Here is a 24,126-nt window from a genome sequence, read left to right as displayed (position 1 = left end):
GGGCCTCTCACTATCGTGGCCTCTCTTGTTGCGGAGCACAGGCTCCAGACGCGCAGGCTCAGTAATTGTGGCTCACGGGCCCAGTTGCTCCGTGGCATGTGGGATCTTCCCAGACCAGGGCTCGAACCCGTGTCCCCTGCATTGGCAGGCGGATTCTTAACCCCTGCGCCACCAGGGAAGCCCCCCTACTTTTCTTTTAAAGAGGTCTTTTTTTATTTATGGCTGCATTGGGTCTTTGTTGCTGCGCGCAGGCTTTCTCTAGTTCCGGCGAGCGGGGGCTACTCTTGGTTGCGGTGCGCCGGCTTCTCATTGCGGTGGCTTCTCTTGTTGCGGAGCACGGGCTCTAGGCACGCCGGCTTCAGTAGTTGTGGCTCGCGGGCTCTAGAGCGCAGGCTCAGTAGTTGTGGCGCACAGACTTAGTTGCTCCGCGGTATGTGGGATCTTCCTGGACCAGGGATCAAACCCATGTCCCTTGCATTGGCAGGCGGATTCTTAACCACTCTGCCTCCAGGGATGTCTCCCTACGTTTTTCTTTTTTTTTAACAGTTGTATGAGTCAGAATGTGAATAAGAGTCTTGCATTGTGATTGGTTGAGGTGCCTTTTCAGTCTCTTATAATCTCTGGGCTCTCCCTCCATCCCCCTTTGGATTGTTTGACCTGTAGAATTTTTCATTGCCTGGATTTTACCTTGGAGTAGCTTAACATGCTCTTCCATTCTCTGTCGTTTCTGTAGATTGGTAGTTGGATATAGATGCTTGATCAGATTCAGTCTGTCTCTCTCACTCATTCATTAATTAGTCCATTCATTTTATTCTGACTGCCTCATAGATCCATCAGGAGGCACATGTTAGGTTCTTTCTCTCTCTCCCTCTCTCTCTCTGTTGTTAGCAGTCATTGATGTCTATCTCCATTATTGTATCAGGGGCTGCAGGGTGGTGATGGTCTGATTAATTCTGTCATTCCTCCCCCACTGCCCCGTTTTTTTTTTTGGGCCGTGCCACACTGCATGCAGGAATCTTAGTTCCCCAATCAGGGATCTGATCGAACTTGTGCTTCCTGCAGTGGAAGCACAGAGTATTTTTTTTTTTTTTTTTAATTATTTATTTATTTATTTGGCTACTCCGGGTCTTAATTGTGGCACGTGGGATATTTAGTTGCGGCATGCAGGCTCTTAGTTGCCACATGCAGGCTCTTAGTTGATGCCTGCAGGATCTAGTTCCCTGACCAGGGATCGAACCTGGGGCCCTTGTATTGGGAACATAGAGTCTTAACCACTGGACCGCCAGGGAAGTCCCTCCTTTGCCATTTATTGGCTGGAATATATTTATGGAGAGAAACTTTTCCTCAACTGCTGTTTGCTTCAGAGCTGGCCTTTATCTCAGATTCCTCAGACTCCTAAGCCGGTCACTTCAATTTGTATTGTTCTGCTTCCCTAGGAAGTGTGCTAATGTTCCTGCATTTCTCCTCCTCACCTGCGGGCTGGAACCCAGCGGGGTTGAACCTGGTTACTGGTGCACTTGTGTTTCCCTGGAGGTTTATGGAGCCCAGGCACCCAGAAGAACCGACTTTCCTTCCTCCTCCCTCTGTTCCCACTCCAACTCCTCCCACCAGCTGAGGCTTCCAGGACACCTGGGGAGCCGGATGGAGCTCCCTGCACACTGAGGAAGCTATTCTTAGAAGCGCTCCAGATACAGTCCCTCGGCCTCTCCCACCCCCGGGCCTCTTCCCTCCTGCCCGGCTCAGCCCCAGCTGCTCCTCACAGCTCTAACCACTCCAAGTCCTGACTTCCCTTTTTGGCTGAGGGTGGGGCAGGCCGAGGTGGGTCAACTGGGGACCTGCACCTGGCTAGGAGCAGAGTGGGGCGAGGGTGCACAGGGAGCCCTGGGGATTGTGTTGGGGAGAGGGGGTCTGGAAGCCTTGTTAGTGCTCAAAAAAGTAAAAAACAGGCCTTTTCTACCCACATCCTTCTTCTGTTCAGGAGAAGAATTGCTTTAAAAAAAAAAAAAATTATTGAGGTGAAATTTACGTAACATAAAATTAATCATTTTCCCGTTTTCTTTTTTTTAAAAATATTTATTTATTTTGGCTGCTCCAGGTCTTAGTTGCAGCACGTGGGATCTTTGTTGCGGCATGCGGGATCTTTAGATGTGGGCATGTGGGATCTTTTAGTTGAGGCATGCGGACTCTTGGTTGCAGCACGTGGGATCTTTTAGTTGCAGCATGCAGACTCTTAGTTGCGGCATGCAGGATCTAGTTCCCTGATCAAACCCGGGCCCCCCTGCACTGGGAACGCAGAGTCTTACCCACTGGACCACCAAGGAAGTCCCGAAATTAATCATTTAAAAATGTACAATTCAGTGGCATTTAGTACATTCACAGTGTTATGCAACCATACCGTCTGCTGGTTCTAAAACATTTTCAACACCCCGAAAGGAGATTCATACCCCTTAGCAGTCACTCCCATTCCCTCACTCCCAGCCCCTGGCAACCACTCACTTACTTTCCGTCTCTGTGGATTTGCCTATTCTGGACATTTCATATGAATGACATCATGCAACATGTGACCATTTGTGTCTGGCTTCTTTCCCTTAGCATCATGTTTTTGAGGTCTATACATGTGGTAGCATGTATTGCTATGACAGATCTTCCTCGACTTATGATGGGATTACATCCCAATAAACCCATTGTAAATTGTAAGTTGAAAATGCACGTAATACACCTAAGCTATCAAACTTCATAGCCGCACCTCGCCTACCCTAAATGTGTTCAGAGCACTTACATTAGCCTACAGTTGGACAAAATGATCTAACACAAAGCCTATTTTATAATAAAGTGTTGAAAAGCTCATGTAATGTATTGAATACTGTACTGAAAGTGAAAAAACAAAATGGTTGTAAGTGTTTCGGTTGTTTGTGATTGTGGTTGACTGGGAGCTGCGGCTCCTTAATGCCGCCCAGCATCACAAGAGAGGATCATATCACTAGCCCGGGAAAAGACCGAAATTCAGTATTCGAAGTACAGTTCTATTGCATGTGTATCGTTTTTGCACCATCTTAAAGTCGGAAAACCTAGGTTGAACCATGGTAAGTCGGGGACCGTCTGTACTCTCCTTTTTATGGCTGAATAATTTATATTTTTTATTAGGTATGTTTTAAGTGGATAGGAGACTTTTGAAAGAAAAAAATATTTTTTAGAAAAACCAACTTTGTTGGTCATTTAGTGCCTAGTGTTTTTGTTTAATAACAGCTTTACTGAGTTATAATCCACATACCATACAATTCACCCATTTAAAGTGTACAATTCAATGGTTTTTCATTTGTTCACAGAGTTTGTGCAGTCATTGCCACAGTCAATTTTAGAACATTTTCATCACCCCTCATAAGCCCCCCATCCCCCCCCCTTAGCCATCCTGATTATGTTTTAGGATGGTAAGTGGTCAGTCCTTTTGGACTGGCTGGCAGAGATTTAACTGGCTCTGATTTCCCACCACGTCACTTTCTCCACCTGTAATTATAAAAGAAATTGGCCAGTTAGGTAACACTTCCTACTTGCAGGCACTTCTCAGGAATGTTTCATGTACATTATCTCATTTAAGTCACAGGACAACCCCATAGGTTGGCTGCCATTTTTGTCCCATGTTACAGATGGGGAAACTGAGAGACGCTAAGAGGTCCGAGGTCCAGCTGGGGTTCAAACCCACAAAGTCTTAGCTTAACCACTGTACTGTACTGATGGGGCAGCTGAGCTCCAGGCCTTTAATGCTGACTTGCACCAGCCTCTAGGGCTGTGATTCCCATCACCTACCTGCCCAGCAAATCCCCTTCCTCAGGGGGCTTTGCAGGTGGGACCCTGAGCAAGGTGAGGGAGGAGAGGCAGAAGGAGGAGAGGCAGGGGAGGTGGAAGGCTGGAGGCCAGCCAGAAAGCGGAGAGAGCTTGGGGGCCTGTTCTCTTCCCCTCCCCCACTCTAACATAGCAGGTTCTCTGACAGGTGGGCTTTCCAGAACAGCTGAGCAGAGCCCACCCGTTCCAGGAGCCCTGGTAAGGAAGGAGCCAGCACTGCCCAGAGCATGGCCAGAATTTCCAGCAAAGTTCAGGGATGCCCCCTGGTGGATTTGCACTCCTGACTCAAAAACAAAGCGGTTCTCCAAGGCTTCCCTGGATCTGTGGGGCGAGGAGCCAGCCACTGAAGGCGGGGATCATTTTTCAACCTTAGCATGTGATCAAGATTCAGTATTGCATAGGGCAGAGGTGGGGGTCGGGGGCTAAGAATTAAGAACCTGGGTTCCAGCATGAGATGGAATTGGCTTCAAATCCCAGCTCTGCAGCTCAATAACTGAGCATTTCGGGGCAAGTTAGTTGTGGTGGAGGGAAGCAGATGGACTGGGGAGGGATTCGTTTTAAGGTTGGAGAGTGACTTGGTGAGGAAAACTGATAGGACCAGGTAATTGAGCAGACAGGGCGTAGGGCGAGGCATATGGGGGATGCTAGGGCAGGGGCAGGTTTTGTTTTACGGGGCCTCCCGAGTAGGATCTGCACCCCCAGCTGGCTGGAGCCACCAGCCTGTGGATTCTGCCCCCAGGTAGCCGGCGGCTGGTGGACGTGATGGACGTGAACACGCAGAAGGGCGCGGAGATGAGCATGTCCCAGTTTGTGCGGTACTACGAGACGCCCGAGGCCCAGCGGGACAAGCTGTACAACGTCATCAGCCTTGAGTTCAGCCACACCAAGCTGGAGCACTTGGTCAAGCGTCCCACCGTGGTAGGCAACCCCCCCCCCCCGCTCCCCGGCCGCAGTCCGGTCCCCTCCCCGGCTACCTTCCGCCTGCGCGTCTTGCTCGAGGCCAGCCTGCGCTGGCCCAGGGGGAGGGCGGGAGGCGTTTGGGCGCAGGAGGAGGGGTGGAGGTGGTGATGGGGCCCAGCTTCAGGGCACTGGGAGCCAGGAGGCGCTGACGGCGGCCTGGCTGGATTGCAGGTAGACCTGGTGGACTGGGTTGATAACATGTGGCCCCAGCACTTGAAGGAGAAGCAGACGGAAGCCACGAATGCCATTGCGGAGATGAAGTACCCGAAAGTGAAGAAGTAAGGCTGCCCGGCTGGCGGCGGGACCCGGGAGGGGGTGGCTTTCAGCCCTGTGGGGGGCGGGGGCTGGAAGTGAGCCTGGGCTGAGGCCATGGCCCTGCAGGCTCGCCGCTAGGACGTGAGGGCTGGGGGTCCTTGGTGTGGGCAGGTTGGCGTCTTGCTTCCCTGGAATGCAGGGGCTCTGCATTCTGCTCCGGGTCTGGATTCTCCATCCAGATCGTTCTTTGGCCTCCCTGCCAGCTCTCCCTGGGGGGATGTGATCTGAAGAGGAGGAGGAGTAATGGGAACCATCTCTGTGTGCATCTGTGTGTGCGTGTGTGTGTGTGCATGCGCGTGTGTGTATGTGTACTTGTCAAACATTCGTCTTCTCCCTGCAAGTGACAGCATGTCCTGGGAGTGGCTTTTTAGGGGTCTGCCACGGACACTTTACCTTTGCCAAGGGCTGGGTAGGGGTCTGGTATTTTTTGCTTCCTGCTGTTGGGACCTCTGATTGAGAAGAACGTTTCCTGAAAAAAGCCAGGGGCCACTTCCTCACCAGACATTCCTTAGAGAGACGGTGCCCTCTAAGCGGGAGGTTGGTGGTGGGCTGGGAACGTGGCCACATCTAATTGCAGGGACATCACTACATGTGGTGTGACCAGCAAGTTCTGAGACTGATTATTTAACATAGGCAGAGGTAGCTACGAGCACCTTCCATGTTCTAGGACTTGAGTGGCGGACCCTTGGGATGAGGAAGTCACCTTGGGGCCCCTACCATCTCAGGCCCTCTGTGTTTCCATCTTCAAAATGAGAAGGAGATGCTGGTGGCCCAGGCAGAACTATTGCTTTGGGCTTCCTAGAAGAGTTGGCTCTGGTGACTCCAAATCCATTAGCATCTCTCTGCTCAGCCCCACTGCCAGGAGTGACCCTAGGAGCTTAAAGGCTGTGAACTTTTCATTCACTCAGCCCTTCATTCAGTGCATACTGAATGCAAACTGTGTGCCAGGCTTTGTAAGGGAGGCCAACACGCTGGCCCTGGGCTTCTCAAGGTTTTGCTTTCAGGCTCTCTCTCTCTTTAATTACCTCTCAGACATTTTTTTCTCCCCTCAAAGCTGAAACTCCTTACACCCCTTGGATCTGGGCTGCCTCAAAGGGAAAGATTGGGCTCAAGGAGGGGTTGGTAGGAGGGTTTTCAATTCTGTTTTGTTCCGATCCGATCACATCAAAATTTATGGAGCCCTTGAACAGGGAAGTAAAAGATGAACAGGACTAAAAGCCCCTACCTTCTGGAGAATGTGCCATTAACATGAGGGTAAGGTGCAGCTCTCATCCTAGGCAGAGGGAAACGGGTTCCCAGAAGGCAAATGCAGAGAGAAGGAATCCTTTTGGGTTGCTGGCATCAGGAAATCATCTCGGAGGGGATATTGACCTGGACTTTAAAGGACAGAGGAGATGGGACGGAAGTGGGGGAGGGATGGCAGTAGGCAAGTGCCAAGGTCCTTGATGGAATCACGGAGGCAGAGCTTGAGGAAAGAGTGTGAGACTCAGATTAGTGAGAGGCAGTTCCTGACCCTCGTTGATTGAGTGATTGATTGATTCAGCCTATAAACTGAACATCTGATTGGTGTTGGGTACCGGGAATACAGCAGGGAGAAAACCAGATGAGCTCCCTGCCCTCATGGAGGTTACAGTCTATTCAGGAGACAGATGTTAATCCAACAGTCAGAGAAGCAAATGGAAATTTGCAACTGTGATGAGGCCACAAGGCAGAGACCCACGGTGCTATGGGAGCATGTACCGGGGGATTCACCAGGTTAGGGAGGGCAGGGCAGGCCACCCTGAGCTGCAGTCTAAAGGGGAGAGGGGTTACTTAAGTGAAGAGGCCTGGGAAGAACTTTTCTGGCTGTGTGCAGAGAGCCTGGGATGGTGGGGAGGGCTGGGGACAGAGCGGGGCTGAAGGACTTGCCAAAGAAAGGCCAGTGGGGCTGGAGCAGATCAAGGGAAGGTCAATGGTGCAGGATGCGGGGTGGGTCAGGCTGACAGGGCCTGACAGTATCATAGTGAGGGGTCTGTATTTCTGCCAAGAGCAGTCGGAAACCTCTGAGATTTTAAGGAGAGAGGTGTGTGTTCAGATTTGTATTCTGCAAATTCTGCAGCTGCCGCGTGGATTGAAGGAGGTGGGGGCAGACTGGTAAGAGGAGCCACTGCATCATCTAGATGAGGGTTAGAGGAGAGCAGAGGACAAACAGGACTTGTATTTAGGAAGGTAAAATAGACAGCCTTGGGTGACAGATTTCAATTAATATCTACTTTGCCTCTCTGAGATATTCAGTATATTCTACACTTTATTGAAAGATTCCTTTAAATAGTAAGCTCTGTTAATACAATGAGAATTCTATCTAATTACCAGAAAAAGGCTCACACACAATTTTCTAGAACCACATGTCTTGGACATATTGGTTGGACTATGTGGCAAATAGATTTACAAACCCTGTCAGTGGCCGTGGGAGCTTGTTATAGGATTTGAACCTTGTTAGGAAGGAAATTGTCACCTTGGAAGTAGTCCACTTGTTCGGCTGAAAAGAATGCTGATTTCAGTTAATAAGCAAGGTAAAAATCCCATGATGATGAAGTCCTCTGGGATCGTAGAATGGTTCTTTGGAATTTAATTAAAACGACACTTTCTAGAAATCACAGAGCCTCCATGCTGTAGGTGCCTGGAGAGTAGAGACAGCTGAAGGGCCACCTGAACCGAGGGTTTGCAGGGGGGACGAGAGGATGGTTACAAACCCATGACTGACTTCTCCCTGGTTCCAGGATTTATGTCGTTTGATCATGGTGAGGGGGTTAGGAATTTTAATGGGTTTTGGTTCAGGTGTTTAAGACAAGAGGTGGAGACAGTTGTCGAAGGGGTAGTTGCAACTTTGTGGGAGACAAAGATTTCTGAAGAGTATACTGGTGTGGGAATTCCTGGGCGGTCCAGTGGTTAGGGCTTGGTGCTTTCACTGCTGTGGCCCAGGTTCGATCCCTGGTTGGGGAACTGAGATCCCACAAGCCGCATGGCGGGGCCAAAAAAAAAAAAAAGAAAAAGTATACTAGTGTATTAGTTATACCTCTTGCTGCATTTACTTTGTATTTTGTGCAAGACACTCTTCTAAGTAGTTGGTAGAATACAGTGAATAAACAAAGTCCCTCTTCTCATGGAGCTTGTATTCTGGCTGGGAGAAGAGACAGGCCAGCAAACAAGTGAATAATATAACTTAGGAGGTGATAAGTGTCATGAAGAAGCAGGATAAAGGGAAAAGATGATGGCAGGGTAGGCTGCATATCAGCTGTGCCACGCATTTCTGCCACGGCCTACCCCCCGCCCCTAATTGCTGCCCCACAGAAATGTTTTGGCTGTACAGAATTATTTGTCTTGGAAAATTCCATAATCGTACAAACAGTGACAATGATTTGGAAGTACCCCTGTATTGGTTGTTTACTGCTGCATAGCAGATTACCCTAAAACCTCACAACTTAAAAAACTTTATGTCTTAGCAGCATCAGCTCACAGCTTCTGTAGGGCAGGAATCTGGGTGTGGCTTAGTTGGGTGATTCTGGCTCAGAGTCTTGCATGAGCTTGTGTCAAAACTTAGACCTGGGGAATTCCCTGGCTGTCCAGTGGTTAAGACTGAGCTTTCACTGCCGAGGGCCCAGGTTCAATCCCCGGTCGGGAAACTAAGATCTCACAAGCTGCGCGGCATGACAAAACAAAACAAAACCCAAAACTTAGGGCTGGGCCTCAGTTCTTCACTATGTAGGCCTCTCCATAGGGCTGCTTGAGTGTCCTCATGACATGGCAGCTTCCTGCCCTCTGCCAGAAATGGTTTGAGAGAGAGCAAGGAGGAAGCCACAGTGCCTTTTAAAACCTAATTTTGGAAGTCACATACTGTTTACTTCTGCCATATTATAGTAGTTAAAAGCAAGTCACGAAGTCTAGCCCACACTCAAGGGAGGGGAATTTGGCTCTGCCTCTGGAAGGGGTGGGGAGCTCTCAAAGACTTTGTGGACAGGTTTTAAAACCTCTACAATCTCCTGGGTCTATGACATGGGCACACCTTTTTCACTTAGGACCGTTGGGTATTTTAACACATTCCAGAAAGAAATTAGTGAGTCTTTTCTGTTCTCATCTGCTCCTGTAGCCCACTGGGCTTGCAGAAATGAGGTTTGCTGGTGTATTAGAGATATACAGTGGACTGAAAGAGCTCAGAAGCCCAGCCAAAAGGGGATCCCGTGTAAAGCCTACATTTGGCCCCCCAAAATTGAAAATTGACTGCATTTTCTTCCCACGTACTTTCTGGGGGTACGCAGCTGAAACAGGATGGAGGCAGGCACTGGGATGACCAAGTTTCGGGGCTGCCTCTGTCTCTCCCTGAGCTACGGCAAATCTTTTATCTCCTCTTAGAGACTCAGTTTTCCCTCTACAAAGTGGTGATCCTGTCATCCCTGCCCTGCCTCCCTCCCATGATGTGGGGAAGATGGAGCCTGCAGTGGATGTGAAATGTGGTTGGGAGAAGATGTTTGTCTACGTGGCCTCCTGTAGACACACAGGGGCTGCAGCTGCCATTGGAATCCTGGCATCCTCTGCTTTTTAATCTACCCTCCCTCACATTGGCATAGGGCATCTCTACAGCCAATATTTACCTTCTCACTCTCATCAACCGTGTTTGTTGGCATCATAAATGATCGTCCCTGTGTAATATATCACATAGAGAAACTGACCTAGAGAGGCTGCTGATGTCACATGTGGGCCACGCCCCGGACCCAGGTCTCTGGATTCCTGGCTTTTCCCTTCTACCTCAAAAAGAAGAACAAAGAGAGCCAGCTTTTCCTGTGGTGCCATGTATGGCCCCAGGTGCTGTGTTAGACACTTAGCACACAGATCTCAGTGATACTGGAAGCAGGTTACTATCCCCATTTAACAGACAAGGAAGCTGGAAATCTTAGTGGTTCAATGCAGTAATGGATGTAGCAGCTGAGTGTAAGACAGTAGGGGCTGGTGTGGCTTCTGGATAACTGGAGAGGCAGCCTTTAAAAAAAATTTTTTTTTTTAAAGAGTACTGGCCAAACCAAGCATATCTAGGGCCTGGTTTGATCTGTAAGGGCCACCAGTTAGAGGGCCCTGACTAGTTTTAACAAATGGGATGCAGAGATCCAGAAGGGGGAAAGATTTGGTCCAGTGTCACATAGCTGATTAGAATAATTATAGGGCTGTTGCTGGGTGCTGCACTTACACAGATGAATCTGGTGTGGTCCCTACTCACAAGGATCTGGGCATTTGTGACTTAAAAAGTAATATGGGGGAGTTCCCTGGTGATCTAGTGGTTAGGATTCGGTGCTTTCACTGTGGAGGCCCGGGGAACAAATCCCTGGTCGGGGAACCATCCTGCATGCTGGGTGGTGCAGCCAAAATACAAAATAAAAAAAAAAGAAAAAAGTAATATGTCTCCCATGTGGACAGCCTGATCCTGTTGTCAGGGCCTTCTCCTCTCTGAGTTCATTTAATTCAGTGACTGGTGCTCAAATCCAAGGTCGGGGATAGTCTTTGTCATTACTATCTTTTCTTTTAAATAGGCAAAGCATACATAAGGTAAAAAATTCAACCAGTTCCAGGGAGTTTACAGTTTAACCTCACAGCAGGCCATCAGGGAGGTACTAATGGGTGAGCCATCCAGTAAATGACACAAGGAAGCAACACCCTGGGCCAGGGCGTTGACCACCTTTAAATGGCTTAATGTTCAGTTCCCTAAAATGGGGATTATTAGGTTGTTTTAAGGGTAAAATGATATCATGCATGTAAGCAGCTATTATTATGAGCACTTGATAATTGGAACCTATTAATTAATAATTCTGGGCAGCCCAGGGAATGGGATTTGGCCAAAGAATCGAGAAGTTTGATTTCTGCCCCTGCAGACGCCATACCACCATCTCCTGGCCCCCCTTGTGGTTTATGGGGGAAGGGTGGGATGGGAAGAGGGCTGTGGTCCTGATGAGCGTGCCCTGGAGGGGTGACTTCTGATTTGAGCTGGACTGACTTCTTCAGTTAGTGGTTGAGGTTTGGCTGTAGCCTGCAGACTCTGCTTCTTGAGATCTTGGGATTTACCAGGGAGACCTGGGGAGAAGGGCTGAGAAACTCTGAGACAGGCTGCTTGGGTAAGCACCCCACTACGAGGGTAGTGATCATGGTGAGTCACCACCTCTGAGCCTGTCTTGCTTTCTCATCTGTAAAATGGGTACAGTCCTGCAAATGACCTTACAGGGCTGTTGTGAAGATTGGATTAAGTAATCAAAGTGTTTATCTCAATGAATTCCCACAATAGTTCTATGATGTGGGGTTACACAGCTACTAAGGGGGCAGGTAGGGGCAGGCGCAGCAAAAGAGCATCTTAGATTGCAGATGAACGTCAGGTCACCTCCCTGCCCCCAGGGCAAGGAAACTGCTGAGAGAGGGGAAGTGGTTGTCCAAGGTCACAGCTAGTCTGTTTTAGGGCCAGAGCCGCATCCCTGATCTCTGGGCTGCCATACCCGGAATCAGACAAGCCCTCCAACCCCTGGCACTGGTCCTTTCTATAGCTTTGCCCCGAGGGGTGCGTTTCAGGAAGGTGGTTTTGCTGGGTCGTCGCCTTCAGCAGCAGGACGGCGTCCACACTCCCTGAAAACGGGCGTGCGGGAGTCCCCGAGCGCCTGCCAGTAGAACGGAGGTGGGGAGAGCTACCCTCGTGCCCCCACCCAGCCCGGGCGAGGGGGCGGCCGTGGGCGGCGGCGGCGTCCCCTGGCGCTGGTCGGGCGCGCTTCCCTGTCGCCGCCGCGGCCTCCCTCCGCCTCCCTGGCAGCCGCCGTGCCGCGCGGGTGTTCAGTTTCTGCGCGGGGATGAGCGCAGGCTGCGCCCGGCTCCCCGAGAAAGGAACGAAGCGAGCGAGGGCTCCGCGGTCCTCGACCGGGGCCTGGCAGCACCGTGGAGGGGGCTCGGCTCTGGTCGCCGGGGCCGGACGAGCGTCGAGCCTCCGCCGCCAAAGGGGACGCCCGGGAGCCGCGCCACAGTCGAGGGTAACCGCGGGCGGGGCCGGGCGGGCGTTTCTGCGCTGCGCCCCGCGGGCCCGGGGCTGCCCTGGAGCCCCCCACTCCTTCGGGGCGCGCCGGGGCGGGGTGTGGGTCGCCTCCCTCCCGCGGGCTGTACGGCCGGCGTCACGGAGCCGCTCTTTGTGTCTCCCGGGGCTGCGTGTAAGTGTGTAGCGTGTGTGCACGCGCGCTCGGCGCCTCCAGCCCCGTCACCCGGTGCCAGCTTTCCAGGTCCCCCCGCCAGACCTTTGCCCGAGGGGACACCGCCTGGGCTGCCGGGGGAGTTTCGCTAAGTTGGAGGGAAAAGGGCGGGGTGGGGCTGCCCCGCCTCCCCAGACCCGAGGCAGCGCCCCAAAGTTGGTGCTGCAGGTGCAGCGCCCCCTCCTACCACGCTCCTCCCTAGCCAGCCCCGGCCTTGGGAGGCGGGAACCCCCCAAAGGCTTAGCTCGGGGGCGCGGGATTTTCAGCCGCCAACTTGGAGGGTGTCCTACACAGAAGCCGCCCGCGCCGTGAGTGGGGGTGTCGAGGGGCGCGGCTTTCCGGGCAGGGGGCAGCCGAGGCGGAAACCAGGCCGGCTGGCCGGCAGCGGCAAGAGCTTAGCGGCCGTGGCACCGAGCCGGGGTGCCCATGTGACTGCGGTGTGCTTTGGAAGAGGAAGCTGTTAGAGGTCAGTGCAAAGGCGTCACGCCAGAGCGAGCGAGAAGCAGGAGTGAGGGGGGAAACGCGGAATGAGTGCGGGGCAGGCGAGGAGGCAGGCGGGGTGACGGCTGCAGGGCCCCGGGACAAAAGCCGCCCCGTCCCAGCTACCCTGGCCACCCTAAAGCGTGCACTTGACTTGCAGGAGGGGCGGCCCAGGCCTGGCAGCCAGGAAATGAGGGACATGGGAGGAGGGGCCTTTCATGGAGAGGCGGGGCTGGAAGTGGCGCCCCCAAGCTCCGAGGGGCCTCGGAGGGTGCTGAAGGGTGACTGGGAGGGCAGAGCAGACACAGGCTCAACTTGGAGAACTTTCCCTCGTACGCAGCAGCCGCAGCTCGCAGGGATTCCGTTTCCGCGTGTGCTGGGCAGGCTGGGGTTGCGGCAGGAGATTGGCAGGTTGGAGGTGGACGACCTGTTTGGCCAGGGCGACTTGGGTCCTGGAGCCCAAGAGCCAAGCTCCTCTCCTTTCTGCTTTGGGCCCCTGGGTGGGTATCCAGCTGCAGACCGAAGGAAGCACCTCACCTTTCTCTACCCCACAAACACTTAAATTGTTTTCCCCAGACTATTCTGCTCAGGCCTGGAGGAGGTGGAAACCAAGGTTAGATTAAAGAAAGAGAAGAAAACCGAGGAGAAAAGGTGGTTTTAGGAAAATGAGGACTAATATTTTGAAGTGGTGCTTGGAGAGAAGAGGCCGGTGTGGTACATGGGGGTGGGGTGGACTGGGGCTTTAGCAGGCCCCCTACCCCTCCAGTTCCTTGGAGAGAAGGGAATCACCCAGGCCTTCCGAGTGGGGACCTGGCTTGGGTGGGCTGGGAGGAGGCAACAGGGTGTGCAGCCGGAGCCGGAGCTGGAGCCGGAGCCGGAGCCGGAGCCGGAGCCGGAGCCGGAGCCGGAGCTGGGACTTTAACAACCCCAGCGCCAGCACCACAGCCCGCGCCTGTCTTCGTGACAGGGCTGCGTCCTGTGCTGTCAACTACACCCCTCCGATGGGGTTGCTAGGCAGCGGGGCTCTGATGTGCAGGAAGGCCTTCTGATTTGTCAGCCTCCTGCAGACACATGGTTAAGGCTCCTTCCAGCCTATCCGGAGGAGGGACGCGGGGCACGCCGCCTGCATACTGCCGAGCCCCGGGTCCACCTGAATGTGAGGTGCAAAAGGCAACCAGAGGGAGGGGGCGCCTGGAACCCTCCAGCCTCCTAACCAGCTCAGCCCACGTCCCCCCTGGCCCCCACCGTTATCTCCTCTCAGGCTGCTGGCTCCTCCCTGCCCGTCCCCGCCCCATTCCTCTCCTCTTCCCAAACCATGGAAAAGCAAAGTGCATCGGGGAAAAGAGGTCAGTGGGGTAAGCATGTGTATGCGGGCCTCCGGAGGTGCCAAGGTGTGGGAGCATGAGCTGTGGGGGACTGCCCCAGCCCTGCTCTTGTGGCTCTTGGGGGAAGGGGTGGGTGAGAGGGAGGGGGCCCTGGCACTGCCGTCTGCCAGGCCCGGACCTGGACGCCTGTCTGTCCCCCCTCCTCCTAAGCTCTGCCCACCCCTAGAAGGGCAGCAAGTGGAGGGGGGAGGGAGGGGACGGGTGAGTTCCTGTAAGGAAGGGTGGGTTGTCTGGCAGTTGCTAGAGCTTAGAAGGGGGGCTGCTGGCAGGTTTCTTCTCCCGAATGCCCTCCCTCTGTCCAAGCCGCTCAGGGCCAGGCTCTCCCTCTCTGTCTCCTTCCCTCCCTCTCTGCCACTCCACCACCCCACCCCCCAGGGTCTTTATCACTTTACTTTTTTTGTAGCAGCTTTATTGAGGGACAGTTCACATACCATTCATCCACTTAAAGTGTACAATTCAATGTTTTTAGTATGTTTACAGAGCTGTGCAACCACCATCAATTTTGGAACATTTTTGTCACCCCACAACGAAGCCCTGTACCCATTAGCAGTCACAACCCATTTCCTCCCAACACCCCCAGCCTCTGGCCACCACTAACCTGCTCTCTGTCTCTGTAGATCTGCCTACTCTGGACATTTCATACGTGGAATTATACACTTTCAGCTGCATTGCTTACTTTGCAATCATTTGCAGTTCGTCTTGCCATTTAACTTTCCCAGGGTAGTGCTCCCTTAAGAGTGTTTCATCCTTAATGGCAGGGGTCTTACGCGTTTCAAGTGGAATTATACACTTTCAGCTGCATTGCTTACTTTGCAATCATTTGCAGTTCGTCTTGCCATTTAACTTTCCCAAGGTAGTGCTCCCTTAAGAGTGTTTCATCCTTAATGGCAGGGGTCTTACGCGTTTCAAGTGCCATGCCTAGCTCTGGGCTGGACCACTGGTTGGCTCTCAGTACATGATTGTTGAATGAATGAGGAGATGAATGGGGACTAGTAATTGGCAAGCTATACAGGTGGTTTACAGCTGAATTCCAGAGGGCCCAGCTGCTGCAAAGGGGCCTGGCAGCTTGGGAGAACTGCAGGTATAGGAGCTGAAAGGAGCAGAAATGAAGCCTCTTGCTTGGGTAGGAGGCAGGGGTGGGGCAAGAGTAAAAACCGTCTGCGAGGAAGGAACCAAGTGGCCTGTGGGTTGCCAGCTCTCTCTTGGGAACCTGAAAACAAAAATGCCTCTCCCAGCCTTGGGGGCAGGTAGCCAATGCTTGAGATTCACCACCTGATCACAGGGGCTTCCCCCATGGGGAACTCCGATTAGATTTGGGTCTTAAAAAAAAAAAAGAAAATTCCCCAGTGTCAGCATTTATAAAAGGGCAGCAGGTCAAGCATCTCTGAAGCTGTTTGCTCACCTCCTGTGATTCAGGCATTGAATTGTTTTTCTGCTTCCCCACTTCTGTGCTGCAGGTACTGTCTGATGAGCGTGAAAGGTTGTTTCACTGACTTCCACATCGACTTTGGAGGCACTTCCGTTTGGTACCATGTTTTCCGGGGTGGGAAGGTGAGTTGAGTCTCTTCAGATCTCTGTGCATGCCTGGCTGTTTGTGCATGGAGGGGCTCGCTCACCTTTCTGCTTCTGCCCCCCGCCTCCAGCCAGACCCCGCCCTGTGAGGACTTTCTCGCCCTCTGTCTTCTTCTGGAGGGAAAGATCAAGGTCAACTCCTCACCCTCTGTCTTCTTCTGGAGGGAAAGGTCAAGGTCAACTCTTTTGTATCACATCTGGTCAGCCTTTCACACCTGCTTACCCAGTCCAGTGTCCTACGCATCTTAGGCCAGATTAGAACTCCAGATTTGGCTCCCAAGAACCTCCAGCATTCATTTCCCCCAGCTATAATTTCAGCTGCAGCACTGGGACCTTTTAACTTAAAAGTCTAGTTGCCTGCAAGAACAGTTTACATTAGGGACAGACATCACCCAGAGGAAGGACGTGAGGCATGTGTTCAGGGTGCGCCTGCTGCGTCTGCTCCTGTGTGCACGTCCACGTGGGGGCGTAGGGGCCCCTGCACGGGTGCGGGTGCTCCTTGAGAATACGTGTGTGCTGCCCTGCTCCTCTGGGTCTGCGTGTGCATTTGTCTTAACCGAATGTGTTGGAAGAAATTCCGGGTAGGAAGTCATCCCTCTTGGTTCCAGATGTTTTTCCTCCTTCTCCAGAGCCAGCACAAGCTGGTTTTATTTATTGGGCCATTTTATCCTACAACTTAGGAAATTCCCCTTCTTCTCCTTCCCCCACCTCCCTGACAAGCCCACACGGCTCAGGAGAAAGAATGTTCCACTCAGTCCAGGAAGTCTTCCCACCCTGGTGTTTCAGCTGGAACGGAGATTCTCTAAAGGCGGGCAAGGGGTGTCCCAGAAGGGCGGCACAGCCTTCCCTGCCACCCCAGAGACCCTTTGGGCCTGATCCTGGAAGGGTCCCCGGGGATGGGTCCTCCCCCATCCTCCCTGCTCCCAGGCAGGTGGGGCTGTCTTCTGGGTTGTGGCAGAACCTGGAAGAAATGAGAGACTTTGGCCTGGATCTTTAACTGATTGCTTCCTTTTCCTCCTAAGATCTTTTGGCTGATTCCTCCAACCTTGCACAATTTGGCACTGTACGAGGAGTGGGTGCTGTCAGGCAAACAGAGCGACATCTTCCTGGGAGACCGTGTGGAGCGATGCCAAAGAATTGAGCTGAAACAGGGCTACACGTTTTTCATCCCTTCCGGTAGGTTCCCGCGAGGCTGGCTCTGGGCTCTTGCTCGGCCACTGACTCTTAGCAGCCTCCTGTATGGCCCGGTGGCCTCAGCCCAGTGTTTAGGCCAAGTGATGGGGTTTCTCTGGGCCTCCTTGCCCTTGGCAGTCCCTGAGAGAAGGAGAGAAGCAGGCCTCAGGCTGCAGGGAAAAGTAGCCTCTCACATCTTACCTGTTTTTTCCTGCCTGTGGGCTAGAATTCTCTCTTGGGGAGAAAGCCTCCTGAGGGCCCTCCCTCAGGGGAAGTTTGAATGCCTTCCTCCAAGATGTCCTGCTGAGATTTCTGAGGGTGGTCCCTTGGGGAGGGGAGGGGCAACTTTATCCTGACGGCTGGGGAGGGGAGAAGGGAGAGTTGGCCCAGGGGAAGAGGGTAGGGGGGAATGCGCCCAGAGTGGCAGCTTCCTTCCTGCAGAACAAGATGAAATGTAATTGGGATCAAGGTCAATTTCTGTACTTGGACTCTCCCCTTTCAAAAAAAAAAAAAATTAACTACAACTATAGAAGAGGGCAATAATTAAGAGCATGGGCCCTGGGGCCAGAAAACCCCGCCCTAATTCAAATTCCTGCTCTGCGGCTTACAAGCGTGACTTCCTGGAAATGACTTAATCTCAGTGCCTCAATGTTCTCATCTGTAAAATGGAAGACTTCCCAGGGTGGTAGTGAGGACTGAGTGAACCGAGACCTATTTGCCTACAGCTCCTGGGAGATGGGCTGAGGGCTTTTGGCCAGTTACAGGCTGAGTCACTAGTGGATGTGGCAGATGACCTGGGAATCTTAGGCTACATTTTAGTGGAAGTGTTTTACCCAGCATGAGGGAGGTGACAGTCCCACTGTATAGAGTGAGAGGGTCGGGCCACATGTAGGAGATTGTGTTCCTCGTGGGTTGTAATTACTTACCCTCATGGGTAAGTCAACCTCGAGAGAGAGAAGAGTCTGGATACCATATCAGGTGAGATGAATTTGAAGGAGGAATTGGGTTGTTTTACCCAGGAAGTGAAGGTGTATGGTAACGGCCATCAGCCAGTTGAAGGATCATATCTTGGAAGACGAGGTATAGCCAAGTGGTATTGGAATGAGTTGCTCTGCTAGGCACTGAGCTCCCCGTCACTGGAGGTACACAAGTAGAGGCCATATGCCAAGGAGCCTGCAGGGAAATTGCCACTGAGAGGAAGCTTGGATCTTAGGGTCCAAGGCCTCCTTTGAGGCCACTAAGATCCATTGGATGGAGAAGCTGGTCACACTTAAGTTTCTGAGAGTTGGACTGGAGTTGGCCTTGGGTCTGGACATCAAGTCAGTGTCAACTGAAGGGGGAGCGGTTGTGGTGGCAGTTCCCACCATGGGGATGGGACCTGCACACGCGGGCTCTTCTAGAAAGTTGTGCAGAGATTTCACTATTAGGGAAGTTTGGGATTTGGAGGTGGCGGGGTTTAGTGGGGGTGACTTTATTGTCAGGGCCTCAGGTCCATCCTTGGAGCTGCTTGACTCCGGGAGGGGAGGGACTGCTGCTTGGGACAGGAGGGAATTGCAGTTGGTGGGCAGCATTTATGGAGCACACCCTGGAAGGAGGTGGTATCCTGCAGAGTGTTCAAGGCCACTCTGTAGGTGTTGGAAGATTGGCCCTGGTAGAGTCAAAGGGAGGCTGGCGTGCTCTTGGCCTTGCTGCTGTCTTTGTGACTTTGGGCTGATCTCTTCCCCTCTCCGTGCCTCAACTGTCCCATCTCTACAGTGGGGGCAGGGTGAGGCTGAACTCTGGGATCCTCAAGATCCCTCCCAACTCTGTCCCCTGAGTGCAGGCCTCCTTAGCCTCCCTGGGAGGACAGGCGTTTTTCTCTCGCAGGGCCTTTTTCAGAACTGGGAGGTGGCCCATTGCTTTCCCCCGATCTGGGATGGGAAGGGTGTTAATTTTGGTGCCTTAAGCAAGTTGGAAAAGGTCTCAAGAAGCAGCATCTAAGCCCCAGCAGAGGTGTGACTGTGTGTTGAAGGTAGGAAGAGGGGACGTGATTTGAACTGCCGCTGGTAGGAGTCTATTTAGAACTCAGCAAAGACTTTTGACCCTAACAGTCTTGAGTGAGACACTAGGAATTTTTTCCTGAGTTTTGGGAAGCAAAAACGGGACAGTTGGAATTTGTCACCTTCTCAAGGGCAGGGTGTACATGTGATTCCCAGACATTGATTTCATGAAGTTAAAAAAAAAAAGTTGGGAACTGATATCAACGTTATTATCTTGTAGTTTTGCTAAATATGGGCATTAATTTAAAAAAACAACCTGTCAGCTACTTTTGCTGATGTTTCATGAAAGGAGGACTATTCTGACACTAAAAAAGGTGGGAGTACATAATTCCAAAATAAAGGACAGTTACTACTTGAAATTTGATGGGTTTGAGTTTATGAGAATCTATACCATCTTCATTTTTCTTATTTTGTTGTCAACCAGTGAAAACTAAAGGACCAGAGTTTTGGAGTCACTGAACTAGCTGAGCATCTTGGGTCTTCACACCCTCTGAACCAGACGCACATCTGAGATTTTGGTAGCTGGGATGTGGCTTTGGGGAGAGAGCCTTGGGGAATCCCGCCACTGCACGTGAGCTTTTGGGTGTGGAAAGTGGAGAATCTAATTCTGGCATTTCCCACCTCTGACCTGGGTTTTCACCTCCACAGTGTGACCTTAGATGTGCCCTACCTCACGCTGGCCTCAAGCCTCACCATCAGCTCTGTGAAAGCTCATGGATGCCATTGGGTTAGGAAGATTTTAAATGTCACAGTATCTTTGTGAGACTTGGTTTATCTTTTTCTTCGTCTGAGGGTGAAGGGGTTGGGTGCTAGCTATGCTTCAGAGGTGGTGGTTCTTCAGGCCTCATTCCTGGTTAGTCCAGGAAAGCTGCCTGGAAGAGGAAGACTATTGAAGGTGACTGAGGAGTAAGATGACCTGGAGAAAGGGGCTTGGATTTGTCCCGTTGAGCTGGCCAGCTCTCGAAGGTGGAGGAGGTGGGAATACAGTAGCCTCGCCAGGGCACAGAGAGTCAGAGTCAGAGTTGGGAGTGGCCCGGGAGTCACCAAGATTCAGCCTGATCATTAGGAGTAAGGAAAGCTGGAGTTGGAACTCAGCAGTGGAACTGGTGACATCTTTTTCCTTCCCTTGACCTGACCTATGGCCAGTTCCCCCTCTGGCTTCACCTGCCCAGGTGAACTGTAGTTAATAGTAATAACTTGCATTACTGAGCAACAATCATTTTATGTACATCACTTCTCCGTAAGAATGTAAGGGAACATCCCCCTACCCCCACTCCTACCCCGTTTTTAAAAGTGAAGTTTCCTGAGGCCCAGAGAGGTGAACAAACTTGTCCAAGGTCACACAGTTAATAAGTGACAGGGCAGGATGAGAACCCAGGTGTGTCTAGTTTGAGAACCCACCTGGTTCCCTGTCAGCCTGGGAATCAGCAGGCTTGGGATCTGGTCCCCCTTCTCGGCTGTGTGACTTTGGGAGAATTATGTGCTCATTTAATAAACTTTCTTAAGGGTCCACTTGGCAGTGCAGAACGTGCTGGGGAGGACGTGAGATGTACACTCCATTGTGAGTGTATGTCCAGCCAGGTAGCAGCAGGTGGCGCCCAGTACAGGGGCTTGGGAAGGACCCTGGGGTCCGTGGCTTGGGCTGGCCTGAAAGTATTTCCCATCCTTGCCTTGTAGTAAAATTCACAGTAGCCCCAGGTATTTCTTAGACTTGGGCAAGTCTGAGAAACAGTAACTCCTAGCTATTTAATGGTATAACATGGCTTGGACCTGAGATGATCTATCTGTAAAATGGGTACAGAGCAGAGAAAGGCTGGCAGTGAAGCAGGCTGGGGTGGAGGGGCTCTGGGAAACTGGGGAATTGCTGCTCAGCTCCAGCCTGGTGGGCCCATCTTCTCATTTTTCTGGAGAGGAAAGGAGTTCAGATAGCCTTGTGAAATTTCCCCATTTTTTTTTTTTTTAGTTAATTTAATTTTTTGTTTTTGGCCGCATTGGGTCTTTGTTGCTGTGTGCAGGCTTTCTCTAGTTGCAGCGAGCGGGGGCTACTCTTAGTTGTGGTGGGCGGGCTTCTCACTGCTGTGGCTTCTCTTGTTGCGGAGCACGGGCTCTAGGTGCGCAGGCTCAGTAGTTGTGGCGCATGGGCTTAGCTGCTCCGCGGCATGTGGGATCTTCCCGGACCAAGGCTGGAACCCGTGTCCCCTGCATTGGCAGGCGGATTCTTAACGACTGCGCCACCAGGGAAGCCTGAAATTTCCCCATTTTGATAACACAGGTGGGTCAAACTATACACGCCCCTGGGTCTGATGCAGCCCGTGGCCTGGCAGTTTGGGCCCCTGGTACCAGCTCTGAGGTCCCAGAGAGGAGAGGCCCTCCTGGCTTCATCCTGGCAGCCACAGTGCCCAGCCCCCAGTGGCCAGCACAGGGAGTTCGTGGGTGCTCCTGAAGGAAGCAGGCCGTGGGCCTCTGTGAGGCACCCCTGAGTTCTGGGACCTTTGGGTTTATCCCTGCAGCAGCCACACAAATGTGGGTCAGGGGCCTTTTCATTCCGAACCCTGAGCGTTTGGGCTGTGGGTCAGACACCATGTGCCCCCGCGGCCTTCTCGGCCCTTCACGTCCCAGTGAATACCCGTCAGTTGGTTTTGTGGGTTGCCTGCTTTCCTTCCATGACTGGATCTGTCCCTTGTCGCTTGGCCTGATAGCCTCTGTTAATCGCCTTCATGTTGTTGGGGACTCTGGCCTGGAAGCAGGAGGCAGATGCCAGCCTCCCCGGTGCAGTCACCAGTCTGGGAACAATTGCTCTCTCGTGCTTCCTGGGATGCAATGAACGAGTATTGGGAGGGTGGGTTCAGATGGGGCTTCTGAACGCTGTTATTTCCACTCCCTGGTTCTTCTGGAGGCAAATGTTTATTTTCAAAAAATTTGTTTTTAATCTTTTTTTTTTTTTTTTTTAATTTTTAAAATTTTTTGGCCGCGCTGCACGGCATGTGGCATCTTAGTTCCCCGACCAGGAAAGGAACCAGTACCACCTGCGGTGGAAGCGCTGGGTCTTAACCACTGCACCACTAGGGAAGTCCTAGAAGCAAGCGTTTAAGTAATGGAGCAGATGTGAGGAGGGCTGGGGGCAGGGGCTGGGCAGCTACTCTAATCTAGGCCAGGCTGCCTGACCTACCTGCGAGGCACCGGCCTGGGGAGGAGAGGAGAGTGGAGAGAAGCTTCTAGAACCCCTGGAATGTCAGTACAGATTCCCTGCCCCTCTCCTCGCAACAGCACCTCTCACATCAGGGGAATAGGTGTAAGTCAAGTGAGTCTGCGTTTCCAGAAGGGAGAGTCCGGGGCTGATGAATGCAGATTCACGAGGGTGCTGTTCTTTCCAAAGCCCTCGTGATGGACGGGGCTACCACGAATATCAGCGGCAGTTGCTTACACGGTTTGAGTTCTTACAAGGGAAGCAGTGGTCTTCTTCATTTCACAACGGGCACGTGGAGGCCAGGAGAGGGGACAGTCAGGTGCCCCGGGCCACGTGGTGAGTCAGCACTGGGGACAGTCTCCAACCCGGGCCCCTGGACGTGGGCTTTCATAGGCATTAGGTGGGCATGCGAGGAGCATAGGAAAGGGACCCAGGAATCCTTGTCCCATTCAGGCTTCACCCCACCACGAGCATGTGCTTGAACCCGGCCGTCCTAGGTCCCAGTCTTAGGAAATGTTGCTTAAATAATGCTGGTGGTGGTAACAACAATAGTAATAGACAGTGTGGCTCCGCTTGGTAGAAACAAAAAAAAAAATGTACAGTTGAGGATATCAGCTGGTACACAGCTGAGGCGGAGAGGCTGAAGCAGATGTGGAAACCGGGACTTGGTTTTTTTGTTTTTTTTTGGCCCCGCCGCGGGGCCTGCAGGATCTTGGTTCCCGGACCAGGGATAGAACTTGTGCCGCCTGCAGTGGAGGCGCGGAGTCTTAACCACCGGATCGCCAGGGAAGTCCCGGAAACCGGGAAACCGGGAAACCGGGAAACCGGGAAACCGGGACTTTAGAGACGCAGCCGCACTGCTGCGCGGGGCGGGGCGGGGGGCAGGGAGGTGGTGGGGAAGGATCCCAGGTAGCTCCGCAAGGGCACACCTGGCAGGCAAGGGCACACCTGGCGGGCAGAGCGGCGGGCAGAGCTGTGGGCGGGTAACTGCAGAAGCGGGTTACATAAAGCCTTTGCTCCTGTGCTCCTGGCTGGCGGGTTTCCCCTGCCCTCCCCTGAGCACCACCAGCTCTGTCCCACCTATGGTCCCCAGCAGGGGAGGGCCCGCCGCCCAGAGTGTTGACACAGATGCCAGCAGTGGCCTCGCAGCCTCCGAGCTCTCTTCCCAGGTGGCAGCCCGGCTCCCGGCAGCCGTGGCCACCCGTGGCTGCCCGTGACTCACGGCTGGCGTGTTCGGCTCACCGAGGAAAGAGGCTGGAACTGCTCCCGCTCGGCGTGGGCGGGGAGGCCTCTATACTTTGCCTCCGAGCGAATGAATTAGGCTCAGGGTTGTGGAGAAGGCTTGGGATCTCAGGTTGCCCCTGTCTGTCCCCTTTCCCCTCTGCTGACCCTCTGTCTTTCACCGTGAGTCCCTTGGCCTCCGTCTGTCCTTGTCTTCACCTCTGTCTTTCTTGGTTCCCTTTTTGCCTCCCCTCCGTGTTTGCAGGCCTGTCTCCCGGGACTCCCAGGCCTGTGCTAATAAGCCTCTGATGCAGCGGCAGTGCAGCATGGCGGTTAAAAATGGAGCCGCTGTCACTCACCTGCTGTGACGTCATTCAGCAAGTGACTTCCTTCTCGGAGCCCCGGTTTCAGCATCTGTAAATGGGAGTGGGTTATAATGCCACCCCTCCCCTCGCTCTGCACTGTCCAGTATGGTAGCCAGGAGCCGCATGGAGGACTGTTGAGCACTGGACACACGTTCAGTCCATCATTGAAGGAATTAGGCGGCTTGCTTTGTCTCTAGCCTTCACGGACCAAGCGGAGGCCAACTCCCTGGGTTCCAATCCTTATAAGTGACTTCGCTTTTCTGTGCCTCAGTCTTCTCGTCCGTAATTTGGGGGTGAATATCGCATGTACCTCGTAGGGGTCCTGTGAGGATTAAATGAGAGGAG

The 24,126-nt window shown here is 52.8% G+C and overlaps 1 protein-coding gene across 10 annotated transcripts in view; it reads left to right on the top strand.

Annotated features, from left to right (window-relative positions):
* The window catches only part of KDM2B (lysine demethylase 2B), a 122,962-nt gene that overhangs the window by 22,672 nt on the left and 76,164 nt on the right, over nucleotides 1-24,126 (top strand). For 7 of the 10 annotated variants that reach the window (XM_082418013.1, XM_082418017.1, XM_082418007.1 and 4 more), the window contains 4 exons: nucleotides 4,580-4,758; nucleotides 4,972-5,078; nucleotides 15,682-15,775; nucleotides 16,819-16,972. In XM_082418013.1, the coding sequence (XP_082274139.1) occupies nucleotides 4,580-4,758; nucleotides 4,972-5,078; nucleotides 15,682-15,775; nucleotides 16,819-16,972 (534 nt within the window). Of the gene's footprint in view, nucleotides 1-4,579; nucleotides 4,759-4,971; nucleotides 5,079-11,931; nucleotides 12,147-12,711; nucleotides 12,826-15,681; nucleotides 15,776-16,818; nucleotides 16,973-24,126 lie in introns of those variants that run through there. The other 3 variants (XM_082418019.1, XM_082418020.1, XM_082418008.1) reach the window with 3 other exon arrangements.

Source organism: Balaenoptera physalus, assembly GCF_965194825.1.
Source record: "Balaenoptera physalus genome assembly, chromosome: 12".
NCBI classification, from domain to species: Eukaryota; Metazoa; Chordata; class Mammalia; order Artiodactyla; family Balaenopteridae; genus Balaenoptera; species Balaenoptera physalus.
Note: the sequence above shows the minus strand (reverse complement) of the source record. Positions and strands in the feature narration are given on the sequence as shown.